Source organism: Ochotona curzoniae, unplaced genomic scaffold (genome assembly GCF_017591425.1).
Source record: "Ochotona curzoniae isolate NIBS_2020 unplaced genomic scaffold, NIBS_Ocur_1.0 contig_64, whole genome shotgun sequence".
In the NCBI taxonomy this organism is placed as follows: domain Eukaryota; kingdom Metazoa; phylum Chordata; class Mammalia; order Lagomorpha; family Ochotonidae; genus Ochotona; species Ochotona curzoniae.
The window spans coordinates 45,628,625-45,649,433 of record NW_024466502.1 but is presented as its reverse complement, the minus strand read 5'-3'; the positions used below and the strand labels follow the sequence as shown (position 1 = coordinate 45,649,433).

The following is a 20,809-nucleotide window of genomic DNA, read 5'->3' as shown; positions in this document are numbered from 1 at the left end:
TTTCCCCTTTTAGTTGAAGTCACTTGGTCTCCTAAGGGGCAAATTTAATTTTAGAAAGCTAAAAATCCCATTCCTTATGCCTGAGTGTAACCAGCCATATGAGACGTGGATCCTAAGAGGTATCTGTAAATAGAATACAACCTATGAGACCGAGCTGTCACACTGTAGACAGTTAACCTGCCACAGGTTCACATATAATGAATTCCACTGTCTACCATTTTAGTGACAAAACGAACAGGTAAATAGGTTTTACAGAGGTGGAAAAGGGGAATGCAGTGGTTGCTATACTGAATAATACCTGTTTATTGCAGACTGGAAATTCACCCATCCTTTTCTGAGAAAGTGCCCTAAAACTATTTTTAAAAAGGTATACTAGTTGCTCTTTGGGGTCCTAATTTCAAGATAATAAAGTAAAGAAGGAACAATGGCTATGCCCCAAAGAGCCACAGCGACATGCAGTCTGTTTCCTGTGCTGACTGTTCTGTGTGCGCCCAAGGAAAAAGCCTCCCAAAAATTTGTCACTTGAAATGTGGCAGAGGCTGAAATAGCGCCTTTGACACCTATGTTCTTCCCAAACTGTATGTGAAGTTGTATTACTGTGTGACTTGCACCATACACAGACAGATGGTTGGAAATCAATTTTGTGAATCCGCAAGAGACAGACACCAACCATCCCAATTAAACACGCTGGTGTCACCCCCATGGGCTCCACCCTAGCCTATGTAAAACACATGGTCTTCAAGGGCTGACAAATTGTCCTCTAAAAAATTAAGTAGACATGTATGCATTATTTAAAACAAGTATATTAGTTATGTGGGAGTAGGAAGTGGGAATATCCAGGCGCACTAAGACCCGCTAAGGGGCCAGAGGTCTGCATGGAGCAGGAAAAGGAGTGAGGGAGGAATAAGATGGAGTTTGGAGGAGGGCTGTTGCAGGCTGCACAAGGACACACTCTTGCTTGGGATGGAGGTGAAGGGCCTTAGCCCTGTAGACTGCACTTTGAATAAGCCTGGTTTAAGGAGAGGCAAGTCTGGGCATTTGCTCAGGACACAGTCCTGGATATGTGATGAGATGGGAAAATCAGTTGCTCTCAGAGAGAATCCACATAAGGTAGATTCCAAGACAGATCTGAGGGCATAATAAATTTAGGGGCAACAGCTGGTTGTTCCAGCTGCCTAGCAGGAGGATGAGCCCATTTTTATTTATTTATTTATTTATTTATTTATTTATTTTTTAGTAAAAACAGGGTCTGCAGGCTTGGAGCCAGCACTGAATTGCCAGCAGCTTACAGAGGAGAGTTGCTGTAGGACAACCATAACTCCCCAAAGCCTTGGGCAGGGGTACAGTACACACTGAGGATGGTCCGAGCATGCGCTTTAGAGAGAGGCCAGCCTTAGCCCATTCATGGCTCCATTCATGGCTCCATTCAGCCTGCCTGTCCTCTAGGTTTTTGTTTGCATACCAAGGGGGAGTAGAAGAACCCATGCTGAAACTCTGGGGAGACAGAAAAAATTAGCATGAGAAGGGAAGATGGAGAGCTTAAAATAGGGACCCAAGGAAACTTCTAAATATACCTAGATAACAAAAAATTACAATTTCTACCATTTCCTATGCCAGCAGTGTCACGACCTACGTAAACAACAGATAATTGGAGTCATTTTCATCTCTAATTTTAAGTGGTTGTTACCTTGTATACTCTGTTAATATGACTGAGATGTTTTGTTCATCTTCTTAGGGAATAGCTCTTTCTTGTTTCAATTTATAGTTTTTTGGTTTCAAATCCATTTTTAAAAAGATTTATTATCATTTTATTGGAAAGTCAGATTTACAGAGAAGGAGACACAAAGAGAAAGATCTTCTATCTGCTGATTCACTCAAGTGGCCACAATGGCTGGAGCTGAGCCAATCCAAAGCCAGGAGCCAGGAGCTTCTTCCAGGTCTCCCACACAGGTGCAGGGTCCCAAGGTCTTGGGTTGTCCTCTGCTGTTTTCCCGGGCCACACGCAGGGAACTGAAAGGGAAGTACAGCAGCCGGGATACGAACTGGTGCCCATATATGATCCTGGTACATGCGAAGTGAGGACTTTAGCTACTAGGCTACCATGCCGGGCTCCAAATCATTTATTTTTGCTGTGAACTTAACCTTTTTGCATTTCCTATTCTTTTTCTTTCTCAGTAAGTCCTTGAGACTCATTAATAAATAATTTTATTCCCATCTTTTTCTTTTATTTTTGACAATCTTTACAAAGTTAATTAGGACACAAAGGTTCAAGGACTACAGGAAAGTGGGTAAGACTATTATTTCCACATTGTTTTTTCCTGTATCTGGGGTAAAATGGGAAATACAGGGAGAAGCCCCACCCAGCCTCCCACCCATCCCAGGTCCCTGATGTAGGGCATGTTCCGAGGGTCTTGCTCAAGTGCTTTTGATAGTTCAACAGTTCTGAATTGCTGCCAATCTCACCATTCCATATCCAATGAAATCTCTCCAGAATCCACTGGCTGACATAGTCCACCTTAGAGTCTCTGCCCAATTTTCCACTGCCAACATATGGCTGGGGTAGTTGATTGATTGGTTCTGTCCCCCTGTGGTGCCAGGTATCCACTGCAGGTCCCGATAGGACTGCCATATCCTCCATGTGCACCTGGTTATACTGTCCACTGCTCCTTCTGAGCCTCTAAGGAGGCTCGGCTCTGGCACTTGCACTCCATGGCAGACCATGGAACCTACACTTCTCTTCATATTTAGGGTTCTGAGTCCGACAGTTCGACTGGGGAGATCCCAAAAGAAACTTTGTCTGAGCTGATCCCAGACTAGACTCTTGAGTGTACTTGCAAGTATAAGGCCTGCCATAGTCCGTTGCCCAATCAGCTGGTGGTTGCAATTGCTGGGTCGGTTCTGTTTTCAGCTCTGTTCTGTTTTCATCGGTTCAGCAAACCAATGGGTGTTACAGTCCAGCCTGATTCTGCCCAGCACACATTCAGCCCTCACATAAACCAGCTGGAGCTGCAGCCTAGTCAGAGCAATCCACAATAACCCCCACCAGGCCTGCCCCTGGCCCTGGTTCCGGTACTTGCCAGTATGTAGAGCAGACTAGTCCAGTCTGTCCCACATCCCATTCAGCTCTCCTACATGTCAATGGGCATTGAAGCCTAGTTCAACCCAACCAGCTCCACTATCCAGCTCACACACATGCTGGCGGGTGCTGTTCTGTCCAGCCACCCCTGCCCCCGTCCTGGTTTTCTTGCTCTCCAGTGGGAGTGGTAACCCAAGAGGGAGATGCCCACTATTTCTCTCCTAGGCCATTCTCACTCCCAATCATGCACTTTCTGGATGGTTCTGGAGTTTAACTTGACAGATTAGCCCCCAGTGCCAGCAACTGCTATCTGATGGTGCAGCAAAGCCCAAACAACCTTCACCCATTGTGCTTTGTTTGCACCAGTAGGGGCAGTCAACCAAGCTTTGTTGTTCTGTGATAGGGCTCACATGAGGCCCACAGGTGTTGTAGCCCTGCCTGGTCTGGTCTGCCCCCATCCCAATTCATGCTCTCCAATGGGTGAGGTGTTCCAGCAGGGGAGCCCTCCACATTCCCCCTACCAGCTTTACCCCCTCCCTGGTTCCTACTAGCACTGCAGCCCAGTCTGGCATGGCCCACCTTACTTCAGTGTTTGTCAGTGGGTGTTCCAGCCTGGCCCAGCCCGGCCCACCCCCAGTTCCAGCTGGAGGGTTACAGTCTAGCCCAGTCCAGCATGTACCCTATCCCAGCTGTAATGTGGACTGGTATGTATTGTGACCATTCCTGGCCTGGCCCACACTGTTCTGGTGCTCGGATATGCCAGCAGATGATGTGAATTGGTTCAGCCTGGTCGGCCCCTGACCTGTGCCAAATGTATGCCAGTAGGTAGCTTTCCCTGGCCTGGTCTGGGCTGTTCCTTATCATGCTTCTTGTGCTCATCTGCAAGGACTGTGTCCTGCCAGAGGAGTTGCCCAGGCTCCTCCATCAGAACCTCTCCCATTGCCATATTTCGTGCATACCATTGGGTCCGTGAGCCAGCCCTACTCAGTCCACCTCTTGTTCTAGAAGGAACATTGGCCTTTCCTGACTGGCCTTCAACCCAATCTGGTTCTTACTGTTGGATATTTCAGCCCAGCCAAGGCTCATCCATACCCAAACACAGCTCAGACATGGCTCAATATGGGCAGAGACCTAGCCTAGTCCATCCTACATCTACCCCAGTCTTCCAGAGCACCAGATCGTGCTGGAGTCTAGCCCTGCTTGGTGCGTCCAGTCCCAGTCCACACTGTGCCAAGGGAGACTGCAGCCATATCCAGACCATAATGCAACCCCCACTCCTGCCCCCACGTTCCTTGGTGTGAACCCCAACCCAGCTAGGGTGTCCTCTAGCTCCCCAGCTGGGCCTGTTCCCAGCCATAGATTGCACACATGCCAGTGGTTGCTCTGACTCAGCTTGGCACAGCCCCTCACCTGTCTTGGCTTTTGCCTTAGATGCTGTGGCTTAGCGTCCCTGGCTTATGCATCTGCATAAGTAGCTATAAGAACTCAATTCAGCATGACCTGTGCTCCATCCTGATTTCTATTTTTGCTTGTGAGCTAAGGTTTACTCAGCCCTGCCCAGTCCACCCCATTCCATTACCAACCCACACATTAGCCAGCCATTGGAACTACTTTGCCCAGCTTGTCCGACTCCCAGGCCTGGACCATGTGTTCACCAGCAGGAGCTATGACACATCAGAGGAGTTTCCCAAGTTCTTCCACTTGACCCACTCCCAGACCCAGTTCTCATACATGCCAGTGGGTGTTAGGCCAGTGCCCCATATAGGCTGCCTTTCCATTTTGGCCTTGTATGAGCTGGTGAACTTGCAGCCCAGCCCACCCCACACTCTATTTAGGATACACATTTGGGTGCTGCTGCCTTGACCAGCCCAGATTGTTGTCAGTTCCTTTACCCATGAGTGATGGCAGGCTAACCAGCAGTGGGGCTAGTATTTCCACAGGGTTTGGCTCACACATCCCCCACAGAATCTACCCCCAGAAATGGTTCTCTCGTGTGCTGGTTAATGTCATGCCCTGCCTAATGAGACTCATCTCCTGATCCATCATTCTGTCAGGTACTAGGATATGGTCCTGCTAGACAAACCCCAAGCCTTAGCTTTTGTATGGTAGTCAGCATTGTTCAATGATAAGTTCTACACAGGACTCAAAGGAGGCTGGTATATCAGTCTGACTCATAAAGATCATCTGGTCCCTCTCCTCCAAACTACCAGGTCTCAATACCCTCGCTTACCTTCAAAGGAAAAGTTACTCTCTCACTGGGAGTGTTCAGGATTGATTTGTAACCCGGAAGCACAGTGGGCTCAGCCTGGAGGTACCTAGGCAGCAATTTATAGCCCCAAAACCCCAGAGCCTGCCACTGAGCGGCCAGCTCACCACGTGTTCGCGGTGGCTGGATTCAGGGCTCCAAGCATGGGAGTCGGACCCGGCCTGGAACCCGTCAGCAGCCAAGAGGCTGCTGGAAGTTTTACCCCTCAGACATTTTGATTGTAAGATCCTGATGTTGTAAATATCCCTTTCAATACTGTTTTTGCTATATCTCATAGGCATTAATATTTTTGTTTTTATTGTCATTTCTTCAAAAAGTTTTTTCTTCTTTCTCTTATTAATCTCTTCAGTGCCATATGGATCATGCAGTAGCTTCATTTTCCTCAAGAAGGTTTTTTGATTTCCTTTTTCATCACACTAGCAACACATTGGTCATTCTGTAGCATGTTGTTTAACTTGATATTGCTGTAAATTTTGTTTTTCTCCCTGTAGAATTTTATTTTTCTCCCTGTTGTAGATTTTTGTTTTTTGGCTCTGTATTAAAATGGAGGTATAGTAGAAGTGCAACAGAGACTGGCATGTCCAGACATGAAGACATAGTGCAGTATGCATCTCTGCATCTAGATCAAGGATAGACTCCCAGGGCAACTGCTGAATATACAGACAGTGGGATGGACTCTCTGACATTGTCCATGCCTACAAGAGTGGAATGATGGACTTATGACTGTTCATGAAGGACTATCCATCACAATACTAAAGGGGAAATCTGTCGGGGTAGGGGATTTGGAAAGGGATAGGGGAAATCCAAGAGCATTTTGAATTGTATCATAATATAATAATTAAAAAAAAAAGGGGGGGGGGCCTTGTGAAGGAAGACAGACTTGAGGAGCAGAGAGGAAGGGGCGGGGCTCTTACCAGTGTGTGCTACAACCCAACCCGACTTGTTCTACCCACAGACCCAGTTCTCTCGGGCGTCAGTGGATGTCGAGACCTCATTCAGTCTATGCTGCACCCTCTCTGACTCTCATGAGCGCCAGTGGGTACTGGAGTCTAACCTAGTCTGGCACACCCTTAGACCCAGTCCACACCTATGCCAAGGGTTGCTACAGTTTATCTAGCCTAGTTTACTACCCTTATTCCAGCTGTCATGATCAAAAGTGGGGACCTCGGCCCAGCTAGGGTATCCCTTTAGCTCCCTGACCAGGCCTGCTCCAGCCAGAGATCTTGCATGTACCAATGGTTGCTCTGACCTATCTTGGTTCACCACCAGTCCCAATTTTTTTTAAGATTTATTTATGTTTATTGCAACGTCAGATATACATAGAGTAAGAGAGACAGAAAGGAAGATCTCCCGTCCAATGATTCACTCCCCAAGTGACTGCAACGGCCAGAACTGAGCCGATCTAAAGCCAGGAGCCAGGGGCCTTCTCCAGATCTCCCATGCGGGTACAGAGTCCCAAGGCCCTGGGCTATCCTTGACTGCCTTCCCAGGCCATAAGCAGATAGCTGGATGGGAAGTGGGACTGCTGGGATTAGAACTCGCATCCATATGGCATCCTGACACATTTAAGGAGAGGACTTTTAGCCACTAGGCTACCGCGGCAGGCCCAGTCCCAATTCTTGCTGGTGGGTGTTGCACTCTAGTCTTCTGGCTCAGCTTCTGACTCCAATATCCTGCTAATGCTGCAGCCTAAGAGGCAACCGGTGGTGGCTCAAGAACTTGGATCTCTGCCACCTAGCTGAGAAATCCTGTTTGTGTTCCCCACTGCGAGTTTCAGCCTGGGCTAGTTCTGACCGTTTCAGGCATTTGAGGAGTAAAGCAACAGATGCAAGGTCACTCCCTGTACCTGTCTCTTTCTGCCTTTCAAACAAACAAACAAACAAACAAATAAATGTGTGTGTGTGTGTGTGTGTGTGTGTAGATATAAACATATAGGGAGAGTGCGAAGGGCTTGGCATACTTCCTGGCACAAAAGTCCTCAGTAAGTGGCAACTGCCTCTGTCCCCTCAGTTGAATGTCACTGTCACTTCACCCTGAGTTTGTCACAGGCAGAATCTACTAGAAATGTCAACATCAGATTGATTTTTACCATAGTACTTTGATCATGCAAAATTTAGCCCTGGCATAGCAGATTAGGTGGGTGAAAGAGTATACTATTTTAAATAATACTTGAGAATCTTCAGTTCTTCAAAACCTGACCATTTTTTGTCTGTTTTCGTTTTTTCTCTTTGGATAGGCTCCTAGCCAGTTCCTCTCCCACCCCAACATTCATGTATATCACCTACAAATATGTAGCCAATGTGGCGTGTTTTTTGGGGGGGGTCTCAAATATTTGAAAGGCAAACAGAGTAGGGGAGGTGTACTACTGGTTCACTGCCAAAATGTGGGACAGCCAGAGCGTGCCCACGCTAATGCCACAGCCATCCAGGTCAGTCATATGGATGGCTCAGGTCCATGAACTTGGGCCATCTTATGTTGCCTTCCCAGGCCCATTGCCAGCTGTATGACACACACAGCTGCTCTCATAGGGGATGCTTGCATTGCAAACTGTGCCACACTGCCAGTCCTCTGTAATGTGGCCATTAGATTTGTGTAGTGTCCTATGTTTGTAATGTATATGTATGCATGATATAGTCTTCCAGTTATGTGCCTATCATTTGTTTCAACAGAAATTTGAGGGTATATCTACGTACAGATCTTATTCTCAGACTCAAGCATAAATATATGTGTGAGTCAGCACATCATTTAGGGGCTCTGTTCATCATGTTTATGCTGGAAGAATTCTAGCCGAAGATATTTTCCTATTACTTGATTTTAAAACATCTTTCAGTCTCCTCCTCTCCTTGGATTCCGAAGGCTCTGGTTCTAGCAGCACTTCCTCCTGAGTTCCCACACTTTGAGTTACTGTGAGCATGAAACACAGACTTCTCCCAGCAGCAGCGATGTGCACCATGCTCAGCTGTTGCCCTGGATGCACACATGGGGCTCAGTTTGCAGCCTCAAGGGTGACAGTCGTGACAGGCAGAGTACTGCCATGATGGAAGCAATTTATTGGGCGTGCTGCAGCCCATAAAGCAACTCCTTCCACCCTGAGTTAGCTGAGTCAATCCTTGGTCCTGCTCTGGGGCTCCCTACAAGACTAGGGACATGGGGAAGACTGCAAAACAGACCTCCAAAATATACCTGTAGGGGCCCCTAGCTCAGAACTGGTACAGATCAAGACCTCAGAGGAGCCAAGAATGGAACCCCATGGAGGGTTTTCCCACTCTGTGACTCCAGCTGCCAAAGACCACTGAGTGCTCCAATCCCCTGGGAGAAAGACACCACATTCCCACTAGTGGTTAGTCAGGTTGTGAGATGGAAAATAATAGGGAATTAAGAACAAGTTCTGTGGGTCTGCACCATGGTGTAATAGGCTCAATTTCTGCTTAGAGTGCCAGCATCCCATGTGAGTGCCAGTTGGTGTCCCAGTTGCTCTACTTCTGATCCAGCTCCCTGTTTATGGCCTGGGAATCCAGTGGGGAATGGCTCAAGTTATTGGGCTCCTGCACCAAAAAGGGAGACATAGAAGAAGCTCCTGGCTTTGGATCAACTGAGCTCTGGCCATTACGGTCATTTGGGGAGTGAACCAGCCAGTGGAAGATTTGTGGTGTGTGTGTGTCCTGCTTTCTGTAAAGTAAAAATTTTAAAAAGAGCTGGTTCCATTGTTTTTGAATTTGAGTAGTGCACCAGTGTTTCAAATACTTTATTCTTCATGAAAAACCAATTAAAGCTATATAGGTTTTGCCGTTGCTACTCCTTCCTTCTCTGGGTGAGGCTGGGTTGTCTGTCTTCCATATGCTTTTAGGAAGTTTTAATTAAGTATGTATTAAAGAATAAAGGTTTATTTTTGGAAAACTTTAAACCCTTGATACGGTTTTAATTAAATTTTGCATGGCCCCTGGGAAGGGCATTTAGCCTGTAAGCTTAGAAAAGGGATTAGGTCAGATTTGTTTTCTTTCCACAGTTAAGGGGAAGCCAGGATGTAATTTAGGTGTGGTTGAATAGTCAGATGTTCCCTCATTTTTCAAATGAGTTTTTTATGCTTCCTTTTAAAAAAAATTGTTATTTTATGATATAATTCCATAGGCTCTGGGATCTCCCCACTCCCCCTCCCCAAGTCCCCTTCCTTCCCTTATTAATTTCCCCTCTAGTCCATGGAGTTTTTTGCAAGCTGATAGCTGTAATAAGTTGGAGATTCTTGCCTTTGACTTTGAAGGGATCCAACATGTTAGAAATAGGCATAGTGCCCGCAGCCTGAGCTGGGCAAGGCTGCTGATTTACACTGATGATGACCATTTTAGAGGTTAAGAGAGAGGAAAAACAAAAAAAAGATGTAAAGTTAAAATCCTTGAAAATGTTAGATTCATTTGTGGGATACAGTTTTAGGCAAGGGATTGACATTTGGGTTGTTGAGAAAACAATCCTATGGATTTACACTTCCTTACCATACCTGGGTTCAATTCCCAACTGTGGCTCCTGGTGCCAGCTTCCTGCTAATGAAAAACCTGCCTCTCAGGTGTGAAACCTGGATCAGTCCTCTGGCTCCCAGCCCTGGCCATCACCAGCATTTGGGGAGTGAACTAGAAGAGGGTTCTTTCTGTGTTCCTCTTTCTCTCTCTTATACAAAAGTAAATAAAGCCAAGAAAAAAATAGTAAGTAAATATATAGGTATATATGAATAAAGCCTAAAAAGCCTAAAAAGTCACTAGTGACATTTGAAAAAGATTATAAACTATATTTGAACTTTTACTGACTCATAATGACAACAGTTAGTAGCTTGAAGAAATGCTGTAAGGACATCTCTTTGGTGCCATTAATATTTCCATTGTAAAATCTAACAGTGACATGAATGCAAAGCACTAGCTTTAGCTCTATACGTCTTTGACTTTTGAAATATGAAACACCATCATAAACTAAGGTAGGACAGAAATATTCTTGTGGTATAAATTGATATTTTGCAACTTTAATATGTTTCAAATGATTTATAAAATCTCAGTGGGAAAAAATAAGTCATTTAAGTGTATTAGGTATAACTTTGTTTTACTTGATTGTTCTCTTCCTAGGACTTACTAACCAGACACAAAGTGTTGGTGGCAGACTTCTTAGAACAAAATTATGACACAGTAAGTAGAAATAATTTTTAAGATTACTTCTTTCTGAATCTTGACTGAATTTGAACTGTGATACTGCACCAAGGTAGAGGAATCCACCACAGGGGGAGGGTACGGGAAGGGGTTGGGGGAATCCCAGTGTCTATGAAACAGTGTCACATAATGCAATGTAATCAATTTAAAAAAAAAAAAAGATTACTTCTTTCTGTCTTCTACTCCCCCATGACTTGGAGCTATGAGCAGTCACCCTTATGTATTATCCACAAGTGAAATCAACCATAGGTGTGGTTTATGTATTCACCTGGAATAGATCATTAGCCAAGATTTTATGGAAAATAGGAGATAGGAGTCCCAGGCGTTCTATTTGTATGTCTTCCTGTTGTGCTCTTGGAGCTCTAAGAAAGAACTAACATCTGCTGGCTCTGACCTTGAATTAAGAGTGCTCACATTGTTCTTCCGTGGCCTAGGGAACTCCGAATGGGAGAGCTCCTCACCCTCTTTACATGATAGGTAATTCATTCTACTTACTAGCCGTCCTCTAGCTGCTTTTACTAACAGTAAATCTGACCTGTCTGTTTGAGATTAAGTGGAAATGCCACTCTTCTAATGAAGCTGTCCCCAAGTAAACACGTTCATTCTGTCTCATATAACACATTGTATTATTGTGTGTCTGCATCTTTCTGGCTGGCGCTTCAGCTCCCACAGGCATGGACCTTATCTGTGCACAGGAGTTCAAGATACAGTACAGAGATTAAAAGTCTGCTTGCTTGCTTTGCTTCAAGCCTTGTTTCTGTGTGCTCACTAACTCCATGATCATAGGCAAATCACTGTGCTTGCTATACAATGACAGTAATACCGGTGAAGTGTCCCCTACCTGAAATGCTTTGCACAGGAAATGTTTTTGGTTTTAGATTTTTTTAGGATTTTGGAATATTTGTATATACATACTGAGAAATCTTTGGAGAGGACTCAAGTCTTAAAACAAAACTCATGTATATCTCCTGTGTAGATTCATGTATATGCCTTACATATATAGCCTGAGAGTAGTTTTATGTGATTTTTAGTGTACCTACATTCTGATTGCAGTTCATCACATGAAATCAAGTGTGTAATTTTCCACTGTTGACATCATGTCAGCACTTAATATCAGCATTTAGAGCAATTCAGATTTCAGATTTTTGGATTAGGAATGTTCAGTCTGTATTACTTACCTTGTAGGTTTGTGGTGGAAATTTGACAAGACGTAAAATTTTATTGCAGTCTCCATGGCAAATACTTAGTTTTTGTCATTGCTGTAGATACTTGTAATACCTAACTTGGTGCTATGTGTTCGGTAAGCTAAGTGAATACTGAAACACTAAATACTGAATCAACAGACCCATCTAAGAGCAGCTGCAGTTTTGCTAAATACATGAGCAATAAAAGCAGCATGAATGAAATACAACATGGCACAAATCCACAAGCAAAACCTCACAAGTTCTGTTCTGGTTGGTTTAGCTATCCTAGATAGCCCAGCACCATCTAGTTACAATGCAAGTTACAAATGCAAGCCACTTGAAAATACAAAAATAAATGAAATTAATTTCAGTAATATATGTTTAACCCAGCTTATTAAAATGTTCCTTTAATGTTTAATCAAACTGAGTTATTTTATGTCATTTTTGTGCTGCATCTTCAAGCTGTGCTGTGTATTTCACACTTACAGCACATCCCAATTGAAGTAGTCTCCTCTCATGTGCTCTGTAACCACCTACAGCCCCGCCGCCTGTCGCAGAGCACAGGTCCGGAGTGGGACTCTGAGGAGGGGGAATTGGTCATCCTCAGTTGTGACAGTGGCAACTACCCAAGTTATTTCTTGCTGGGATTCTAAGTATTTTATACCATGTCCATTAATGTCATTACTCTGTGTCCCTATTCCCAGCATAGTGTCTGGCACCTATCAACAGCAAAGCCATCTGCTCTCAAAAAGTTTACATGGTTGAGAGGGATACACACCCATGTGGGCCTGCAATTAGGGTAGGGAGGATTGAGGTATGGAGGAAGATGGGTAGGACCGGAGTTTCAGTTTTTGTTTTTTGTTTTTCCTGATTTTTCTCCTGTGTCTGCTGTGGGGGGAAGGGAGGAGGCTGCTCCTTGATTTCAAACTACATCAGCACCCTGGGATGGGCGATGGTCATGTGATGATGCCTTTGAGGCCCCAATGTGGGGAAGAATGTTCCAAGGGTGTTACTTGAGTGATTCTGATACTTCTGAAATTTTAAATGTTTATTTATGTGTTATGGTTAGTGGATTTTTGGAGTGAAAGCAACGAGTTATTTCATGAATATGGAAAACATGAAATAAAAAGCTAATTGTTTTGGTGCAAAATTTTCTGAAATTCATGCATTCTTTTTTAATAATACATATTTTCCATTAAACTTTTTGAGGATTTCTTGTATGTAGTATTTATGGTAGTAATGAAGAAATTAAGTAAAATATCCTATTTGCTGGTTGGAATAATTGGTAGAGAATTAAATATTATATAATTACCAGGTATACTTTTTGGTGATGAATTTATGCCTTCCCTATAGCTAGCCTTCACAGAGCTTGGGGCACATCATAGGCCTAAGACCAACTGATACTAATGATTACCTCTAAGATGTTCCTGAACCATTTCTAGGTGCTGGATATATTTGCAAACTCCTACCTATCAATAATAGATCCTTATATTTCTAAATCACAAAACTTTTTGCCTCTTATTCATAAATTGTTTACTGATATTCCTTTGCATATTAAAAAACAATATAATCATGGAATCCGAGGTAATAATCATATCCTAAAATGATCAACAAATATCTGCAATTATTGGGAATACTTTGAAGCAAATATATAACATGAGAAGATAACTGCTCTTGTCAGAGGCCTCTAGAAGCATCAATACTAAAGGAAAGTGACCAGATTTTTTTTAATTTAAGTAATGAACTGTTATGCTAGTTTGTTTATTCAGTAACTATGTGTGCTAGATGTAAGTTAAGGAAAGATTCATTAGCCATTATGATAAATGCAAATAGAAAACTAAAAAGCACTTGGCAAAGTCTGTTGTAGTAGCTCCTTGTCTTTGCATTAGAGTGAGTGTGTAGTGTGCAGTGACACATTTCTTTTAAGGATAATACACAAACAGTTCAGAGAACAGAAGCTAAGAGGAGAGGGGAGTCCATTTTTCATTATTCAAAACGATTTACTAACAGAACTCAAAATGATTCCAGTTTTCACTTCAGCTTCCACTTTTATTTATTTATTTATTTTTTAATGTTAAGTTTAATATTGGCCAAGATTGTGGTCCAAGGTAGTCTGTCTTTGTAGAGCTCCTCTTATCTGCCATATAAAATAACCTATGTAGGATTCCATGGAGGTTCATGTCCAACACATGGATTAGAAAGATTGAACAGCAGACATGCTGCCTGAGAATATCACACTATTGGGAGGACAACAAGCAGTGTCCACCTGCAAAGTAAACCTGTACGGGGAATTTTCTTTTCTTTTCTTTTTTTTTTTTTTGAATTTTTAAAAAAATTATATTTTGGCAATCTTTACATTGTTGATTAGGGTAAAAAGTTACAAGGGCTAAAGGGAATACTAAGGAGACAGCTTCCAGTTTTAAAACTAATATGTAGAAGAGAGAAGAAAGAGAGGCTTGTGTCCACTTGGCTTCTGCCTGCACAGTATCTTCCAAGCAGAAGTGCCAAGTGCCCCTTTAGGTGGTGCTCATCAGCCCCTTAATACACAGGCGCGAGCAAAGCAGCAGGCCGGGTGTGCAGAAGGGAGCAGGCAGTCCTAAACCTGCCTCTTTTCCACTCTCTCACATGTATTTTCTTTTCATTAGATTTTCGAAGACTATGAGAAATTGCTTCAGTCTGAGAATTACGTGACTAAGAGACAATCTTTAAAGGTAATATAAAATTTAAGTTCAAGTTCCTATAAGTTGATATCCTTTTAGTGGACTAGTAAATACAGAATAATTTAAGTATCCTGCTTTGAATAACTTTTGAAAAGTATGTTTTATGTTATGATTGTACTGTGAAAAATAGCTTAACTGTCCTGCTTCAGATACCTTTTGGAAATCACCATATAAATAATAAGTGCATGTTAGAATACTTGCTCTCAAAAAGAAAACCACACCTATGCTGACTTAAGTAGAACTATAATTCTCTCTTAGAGGATATTTCCTGGGGATGGAAAGAAATTACTCATAGAATGAAAGGAAGATAGGAATTATAGATTATAAGGAAGCATCCGGAGGCTCTTATATTTCAGTTTATCTTGAACCAGAATAGGCAGGAAGAAATGATCTTGTGTCTCAAATGTTTCTATGTAAACTAGAGTTGTACAAATAATTGATAAATTCTTTATATCTTTAGTTTGGGAGGAAAAACAACATTTTACTATGAAATAGTAAAAAGACTAGAAATGTAAGTAAGTTCTGTCTTATTGGTTATATCTCCCAGACTTGTAACATATTTTCCTAAAGAATATTTTACTAGCATTCATCGCCATGTCCTATTCTGAGTCAACCAGTGTTGGTCTGTAGGCTACTTACATGTTCTGTAGCTTCTCCATGATATGACCTGCTTCACTTATGTTTATTTTGAATTATAAAAAGTAATTACTTAGGAACTAAAAGAAAAATATTTTCAAAAAAACAGTTCAAAAAAACCAACATGAGAAGATTATATGGCCAAATATACAAAGCTTGATTTTTTCTTAAAAAAAAAAATTCTGAGACTGCACTAACACAGAAATCTACAGAGGTTAAACTATGGTGGTGCTATCAAGAATAAATTCAATTGTCTTTATTCCTAAATAGCTCAGTTGGATGAATTGTTGAGTGTAGGAAGATAATCAGTTTATTCAATCAACAGATGCCTACCTTCTCATACCGTAGACACAGGGGGACATCCTAGAACAGCTGTCGGGAAGTCTCCTTCTGTTGAGAAAGAACAGATGATAGACAAATATAGAATTGTTTGATTTTTTAAAGCACTATAACAAAAACTGAAGCAATGTAAAAGAGATAGCGATAACTAATTTTAGCAGGGGAATGTGTATGCGCATTTCTGTATATGAGATAGAAATTAGAGTGTCAACAAGACTCTAATAAAAACTGACTTTTAAGCAAAGGTGTTTTCAAAAACTAATTGTATTTGAAAGGCAGAGAGACAGAGTGCTTCTGTCTGCTGGTTTATTCCCAAATGTCTGCCACAGCCAGGGTTGACCAAGGCCAAAGCCAAGGGCCCTGAACTCCATCTGGATCTCCCACATCAGTGGCAGGGGTCCAACTAGTAGATGGGCCATCACCTACTAGCAGGTACACATTAGCAGGAAGATGAGTCAGAAGTAGATGAGCCCATACTCAAACCCAGGCCCTCTGTTAATGAGATGTGGGCATTATAACTGGGGACTTAACCACTGTACCACAAGCCTACCCCAGAGCAGTGGTGCTAATCAGTTAAAAATCAAAATGATTCTGAATAAGGAGTGTGCATATAAAAATAAACATTTGCTATTTGAAATCTTATGTCTTATAAAATGCCCATGGAGATACCAGGGAGTCCAGCCCCTTACCCTCTTGAGGCTGGTCTTCCCTTAGTACAAAGGTGTCTGGAGATAGCCATGGGGCCCAAGGCAGGAGGCCTAGCACATGATGGGTGTGGCCTGAGCTGAAGCTGCAGCTCTGCCCTCTGATCCCATCAGATAATCACAGGAGTGTTCCTGGGCAGACAGTAATATGAACCATTTAGGCACTTTGTAGGACACAGACAAGCTAAATGTAACAGTTATATTATTTTTGTTTGTCAGGATGAGGGACATGCATAGATTCATGCATTTGTTTTTGAACAGTGGATGAAGGCTTAAATCAGGCAGTGCCAAGTTTTTGTAAACCAGCTTGGCAATCAGCCATGACTTGTCTTTCCCTGTGTTACTGCCTGCTTGCTCCAGCTTTCCTGGTTAGTCAGCAGGCCAGTTTTCAGCCTGTCACTCAGCACTCCTGATGGAGTTTCCCCTTGGCGTAGAACCCACACAAAATGACCTGTCGAGGACAGAAGTCTGTGGTTGCTGCTGGAGCCAACTTGCGGGCAAAGGCAGGGCCTCCACGATGTGCTTTCCCGCAGGCGGAGAGCTTGGGAAGGGCTTTGAGATACGGCAGCAGCAATGCCTCCACAGCTCCAGGAGAGTAGAATTCCTCATGAAGGGCTTTAACCAGGACAGCCCGAAGCCTGCCCATGTTAGAACAAAGTCCGTGGAAGAGATGTGACGATGCTCTGAAGGCCCAGCATGTGGGAATGCACTCACGAATCATACAAATCTCTCCCTAATGGGAACCCATCAGATATGAGCCAGACTGGGAGGAAGAAAATGTCCTTGTACCCTTTTCAGCTATGGTCAGAACTATTTTCTGTGTGTGACAATTTCTGAATGAATCTTCAGGACCTTAAACTGAGTCACAGAGGTGAGAGTAACTTTTGTATATCCAAATGTCTCCTTCCGTGCCCTAGTTCTGCATTTCTTCCCCACTATCTCACACTCTCGTTGCATTTTCACCTATCTTGACCCAACTCAACCTGAAATCATGTCACTGCCTCTGAAAGGGCTCCCTTCTCCAGTGAAGTTGTTCTGTCTTTAAAAAACTTAAAACAAAAAAAGGTAAAAAGATAGATAAAATCTGTCAGAATGCAGAAACTACTGTAATGGCTTCTGAATAATTGGTTTCTTTTGAATGCTAGATTATAGGCAAAGATATTTCTAAAACAGTCTCGTATCACCTTACTGAAAATACAAACAGGTAGATGACTGTGAAATTGGGTTCCTATATAAACAAGTTCACTAAGTAGTTATTGTTTGCTCTTTTCTTTGGTAAGAAAACTTTTCTGGGGAGCTCTGCTGATGTGATTTGGGTATTTCCTTTTGGGGGAAATTCAATGTGGTTTTGATATAACCACATTTACATATGCAGAAGTCAGACTACTGCAATCCTAAATGACTTCCTATGTCACCCATTGTCTTAAGTCCTAGGCTGTTTCTGGTTGGAAAATAGGTGCCACTGCTGCTTTTTGTTAATCATATTTTAATATCTCCTGAACTATCTTAAGGCTCTGAGATTCCTAATATCAATACAAACTAATTGCCAAGGCCCGGCACTGTAGCCTAGTAGCTAAAGTCCTATCCTTGCATGTGCCGGGATTGCATCTGGGCACCAGTTTTTATCCTGGAGGACCCACTGCCCATCCAGCTCCCTGCTTGTGGCCGGAGAAAGCAGTCAAGGATGGCTCAAAGCCTGGGACCCTGCACCTGCATTGGAATCCTGGAACAGTGCTGGCTCCTGACTTCAGATCAGCTCAGCTCCAGTAATTGTGGCTACTTAGGGAGTGAACCAACAGTCAGAAGATCTTTCTGTCTGTCTTTCCTTCTCTCTGTAAATCTGACTTTCCAATAAAAATAAATAACTCTTTAAAAAATAATAATAAGCAGAAGAGCTAATTCCAGTTCTTCTCAAACTATCCAAAGCAACTACTTGCAAACTCCTTCTTCAAGGCCAGCATCATCTTAATTCCATAACCTAAAAAACAATACAACAGAGAACTATAGACCAACATCCCTGATGAAGATAGATGCAAAGACCTTCAACAAAATACTAGATAATCAAATCCAACAACACATCAGAAAGATCATACACTAAGACCAAATAAAATTTATCTGAGATATGCAGGGGTAGGTCAGTATACACAATCATCCTTTCTTTAAGCACTACGCTATCACACCAGGATAGCATGCCAAATCATCCTTTCTTTTTTTAAAGATTTATTTTTATTATTGGAAAGGCAGATATACAGAGAGGAGAGACAGAGAGGAAGATCTTCCCTCCGATAATTCACTCCCCAAGTGAACGCAATGGCCAATGCTATGCCGGATCCGAAGCCAGGAGCCTCTTCCGGGTCTCCCACGCGGGTGCAGGGTCCCAAAGCTTGGGCCGTTCTCGACTGCTTTCCCAGGCCACAGGCAGGGAGCTGGAAGGGAAGCGGGGCTGCCGGAATTAGAACCGGCGCCCATATGGTATCCCGGGCGTGCAAGGCGAGGACCTAACTACTGCGCCACCGCACCGGGCCCCAAATCATCCTTTCTTTATAAAAATCTTGACTTGGGTATGAAAGGCACATTCTTCAACACATTCAAGGTAATTTATGGAAAAAAAAATAACTAGCATAATAATGAGTGGAAGACCATTAGATGCATTTCCACTGAGATCCAGAACTAAGCAAAGATACCCACTCTCGTAACTCTTATTCAGTATACTCAGAGCCATTAAGCAAGACAAAGAAGTCAAAGGGATGCAAACTGGAAAGCAGAAGTCAGGCGCCATCCTGTTTGCAGATGACATGATTCTCTAGGAGAACCAAAAGACTCTACTAAGAGACCACTGGAATTCATAAGAGAGCTTGGCAATGTTGCAGGATATAAAAATCAATACACAAAATCAGAAGCCTTTGTATACACAAACAATTCTGTGGCTGAGAATGAATTTGAAAAATTAGTCACATTCATAATAATTGCAATTGTATTTACCTTGGAATATTTTAACCAAGGTGCGAAGGATTTCTATAATTAAAATTACAAAACACTAATGAAAAAGATAGAAGATGCCAAAACATGGATTAACCTTCCATTTTAATTTAGTGGTAGAACTAATATAATCAAAATATCCACAATACCAAAAGAAATTTATAGATTCAATGCCAACCCAATCGAAATACCTAAAAAATTCTTTTAAGATACAGAAAAAAAAAATGATAGTAAATTTCACATGGAAACACAAAAGACCCCAAATAGCTAAAGCAATCTTGAAACAACAAAAACAAAGCTGGCATCATAATACCAGACCTCAGGATGTACTGCAGGGCAGTTATATTCAAGACAGCCTGGTACTGGTACAAAAACAGACTTCAAGATCAATGGAATAGGAAAAAATCTCAAAAATGAACCTATACACCTACAGCCAGCTAATTCCTTTGACAAATGAACCAAAATTAATTCAGGGAAAAAGGATTCTTTCAACAAAGGATGCTGGGAAAAGTGAACCTATAGTGTGCAGAGTATGAGACAAGACCTCCTACCTTACACAAAAATCAAATCATAACGGATCAAGGATCTAAATCTTCAACCTGATACCATGAAACTACTAGAGGAAAACATTGGGGACCTCTGCAGGACACAAGCTTAGGCATGCTTCTTGGAAAAGGCTCCACAAGCACGGCAATTAAAGCAAAGAAACAAATGGGATTACATCAAGCTAGTAAGCTTCTGCAAAGGAAACTCAGCAATGTGAGGGAGGCAGCCAACAGAGTGGGAGAAAATATTTGTAAACTCTGCAACTGACAGAGGATTAATATACAGGATCTATAAAGAGCTCAAGAAATTGAACAAAACAAACCAGTCCAGTTAGGAAATGGCCGTACATTTTTCAAAGGATGAGGTACAAATGGCCAACAGACAAAAATGCTCAGCATAACTAGCCATCAGAAAATTGCAGCTAAAAACCACAATGAGGTTTCACCTCACCCCAGTTAGGAAGACTATCATAAAGAAATCAGAAAATAATAAATGCTGGTGTGGATGTGTGGGAAAAGGTACCCTAATCTCCTGTTGTTGGGAATATAAACTAGTAGAGCCAAATGGAAGACAGTGTGGAGATTACTCAAATATCTGAATAGGTCTACTAAAACCCACCATCCCACTCCTAGGCATTTAGCCAAACACAATGCAAACAGCATATGAGAGAATTATCTGTATCCCCTTGTTAAAGCAGCTCGATTCACAATAGCTATGATTAGAAATCAACTCAGATGCCCATCAATGATGACTGGATAAAGAAAATGTGCTTTATGTATACTACAAAATACTACTCAGCTGTAAAAAAAAAAAAAAATGAAATCTTGTCTTCTGTAAAAACAAATGGATGCAACTAGAAACCATTATGCTTAGTGAAAGGAGTCAATTTTAAAAAGACAAATATCCTATGTTTTCTCTCCTGATCTGTAATAATATGCAGGGTATAAAAAAATGTAATCTACATGATTGACATTCTGGGATTTAATTATTGTTCACAGCCTTTATATATACTCCTAAGGAATAGGTTTTTTTCTTCTTACTACAGGCTGTTGTCTTTTACCTAGTGGAGTGTTGAGCCTGTGATTGTGAAGTGAAATAAAAAATATGCCACTGTAAATATTAGGCATAAAGAAATAAGGAAGGAGGGAGGGTGGAGCATGTGGGTGGGAGAGA

The 20,809-nt window shown here is 42.3% G+C and overlaps 1 protein-coding gene across 3 annotated transcripts in view; it reads left to right on the top strand.

Moving 5' to 3' along the window:
* The window catches only part of CAB39L (calcium binding protein 39 like), a 98,552-nt gene that overhangs the window by 61,240 nt on the left and 16,503 nt on the right, over positions 1-20,809 (top strand). For all 3 annotated transcript variants that reach the window (XM_040991424.1, XM_040991425.1, XM_040991426.1), the window contains 2 exons: positions 10,448-10,507; positions 14,358-14,423. In XM_040991424.1, coding sequence (XP_040847358.1) covers positions 10,448-10,507; positions 14,358-14,423 — 126 coding nt within the window. The remainder of the gene's footprint in view (positions 1-10,447; positions 10,508-14,357; positions 14,424-20,809) is intronic.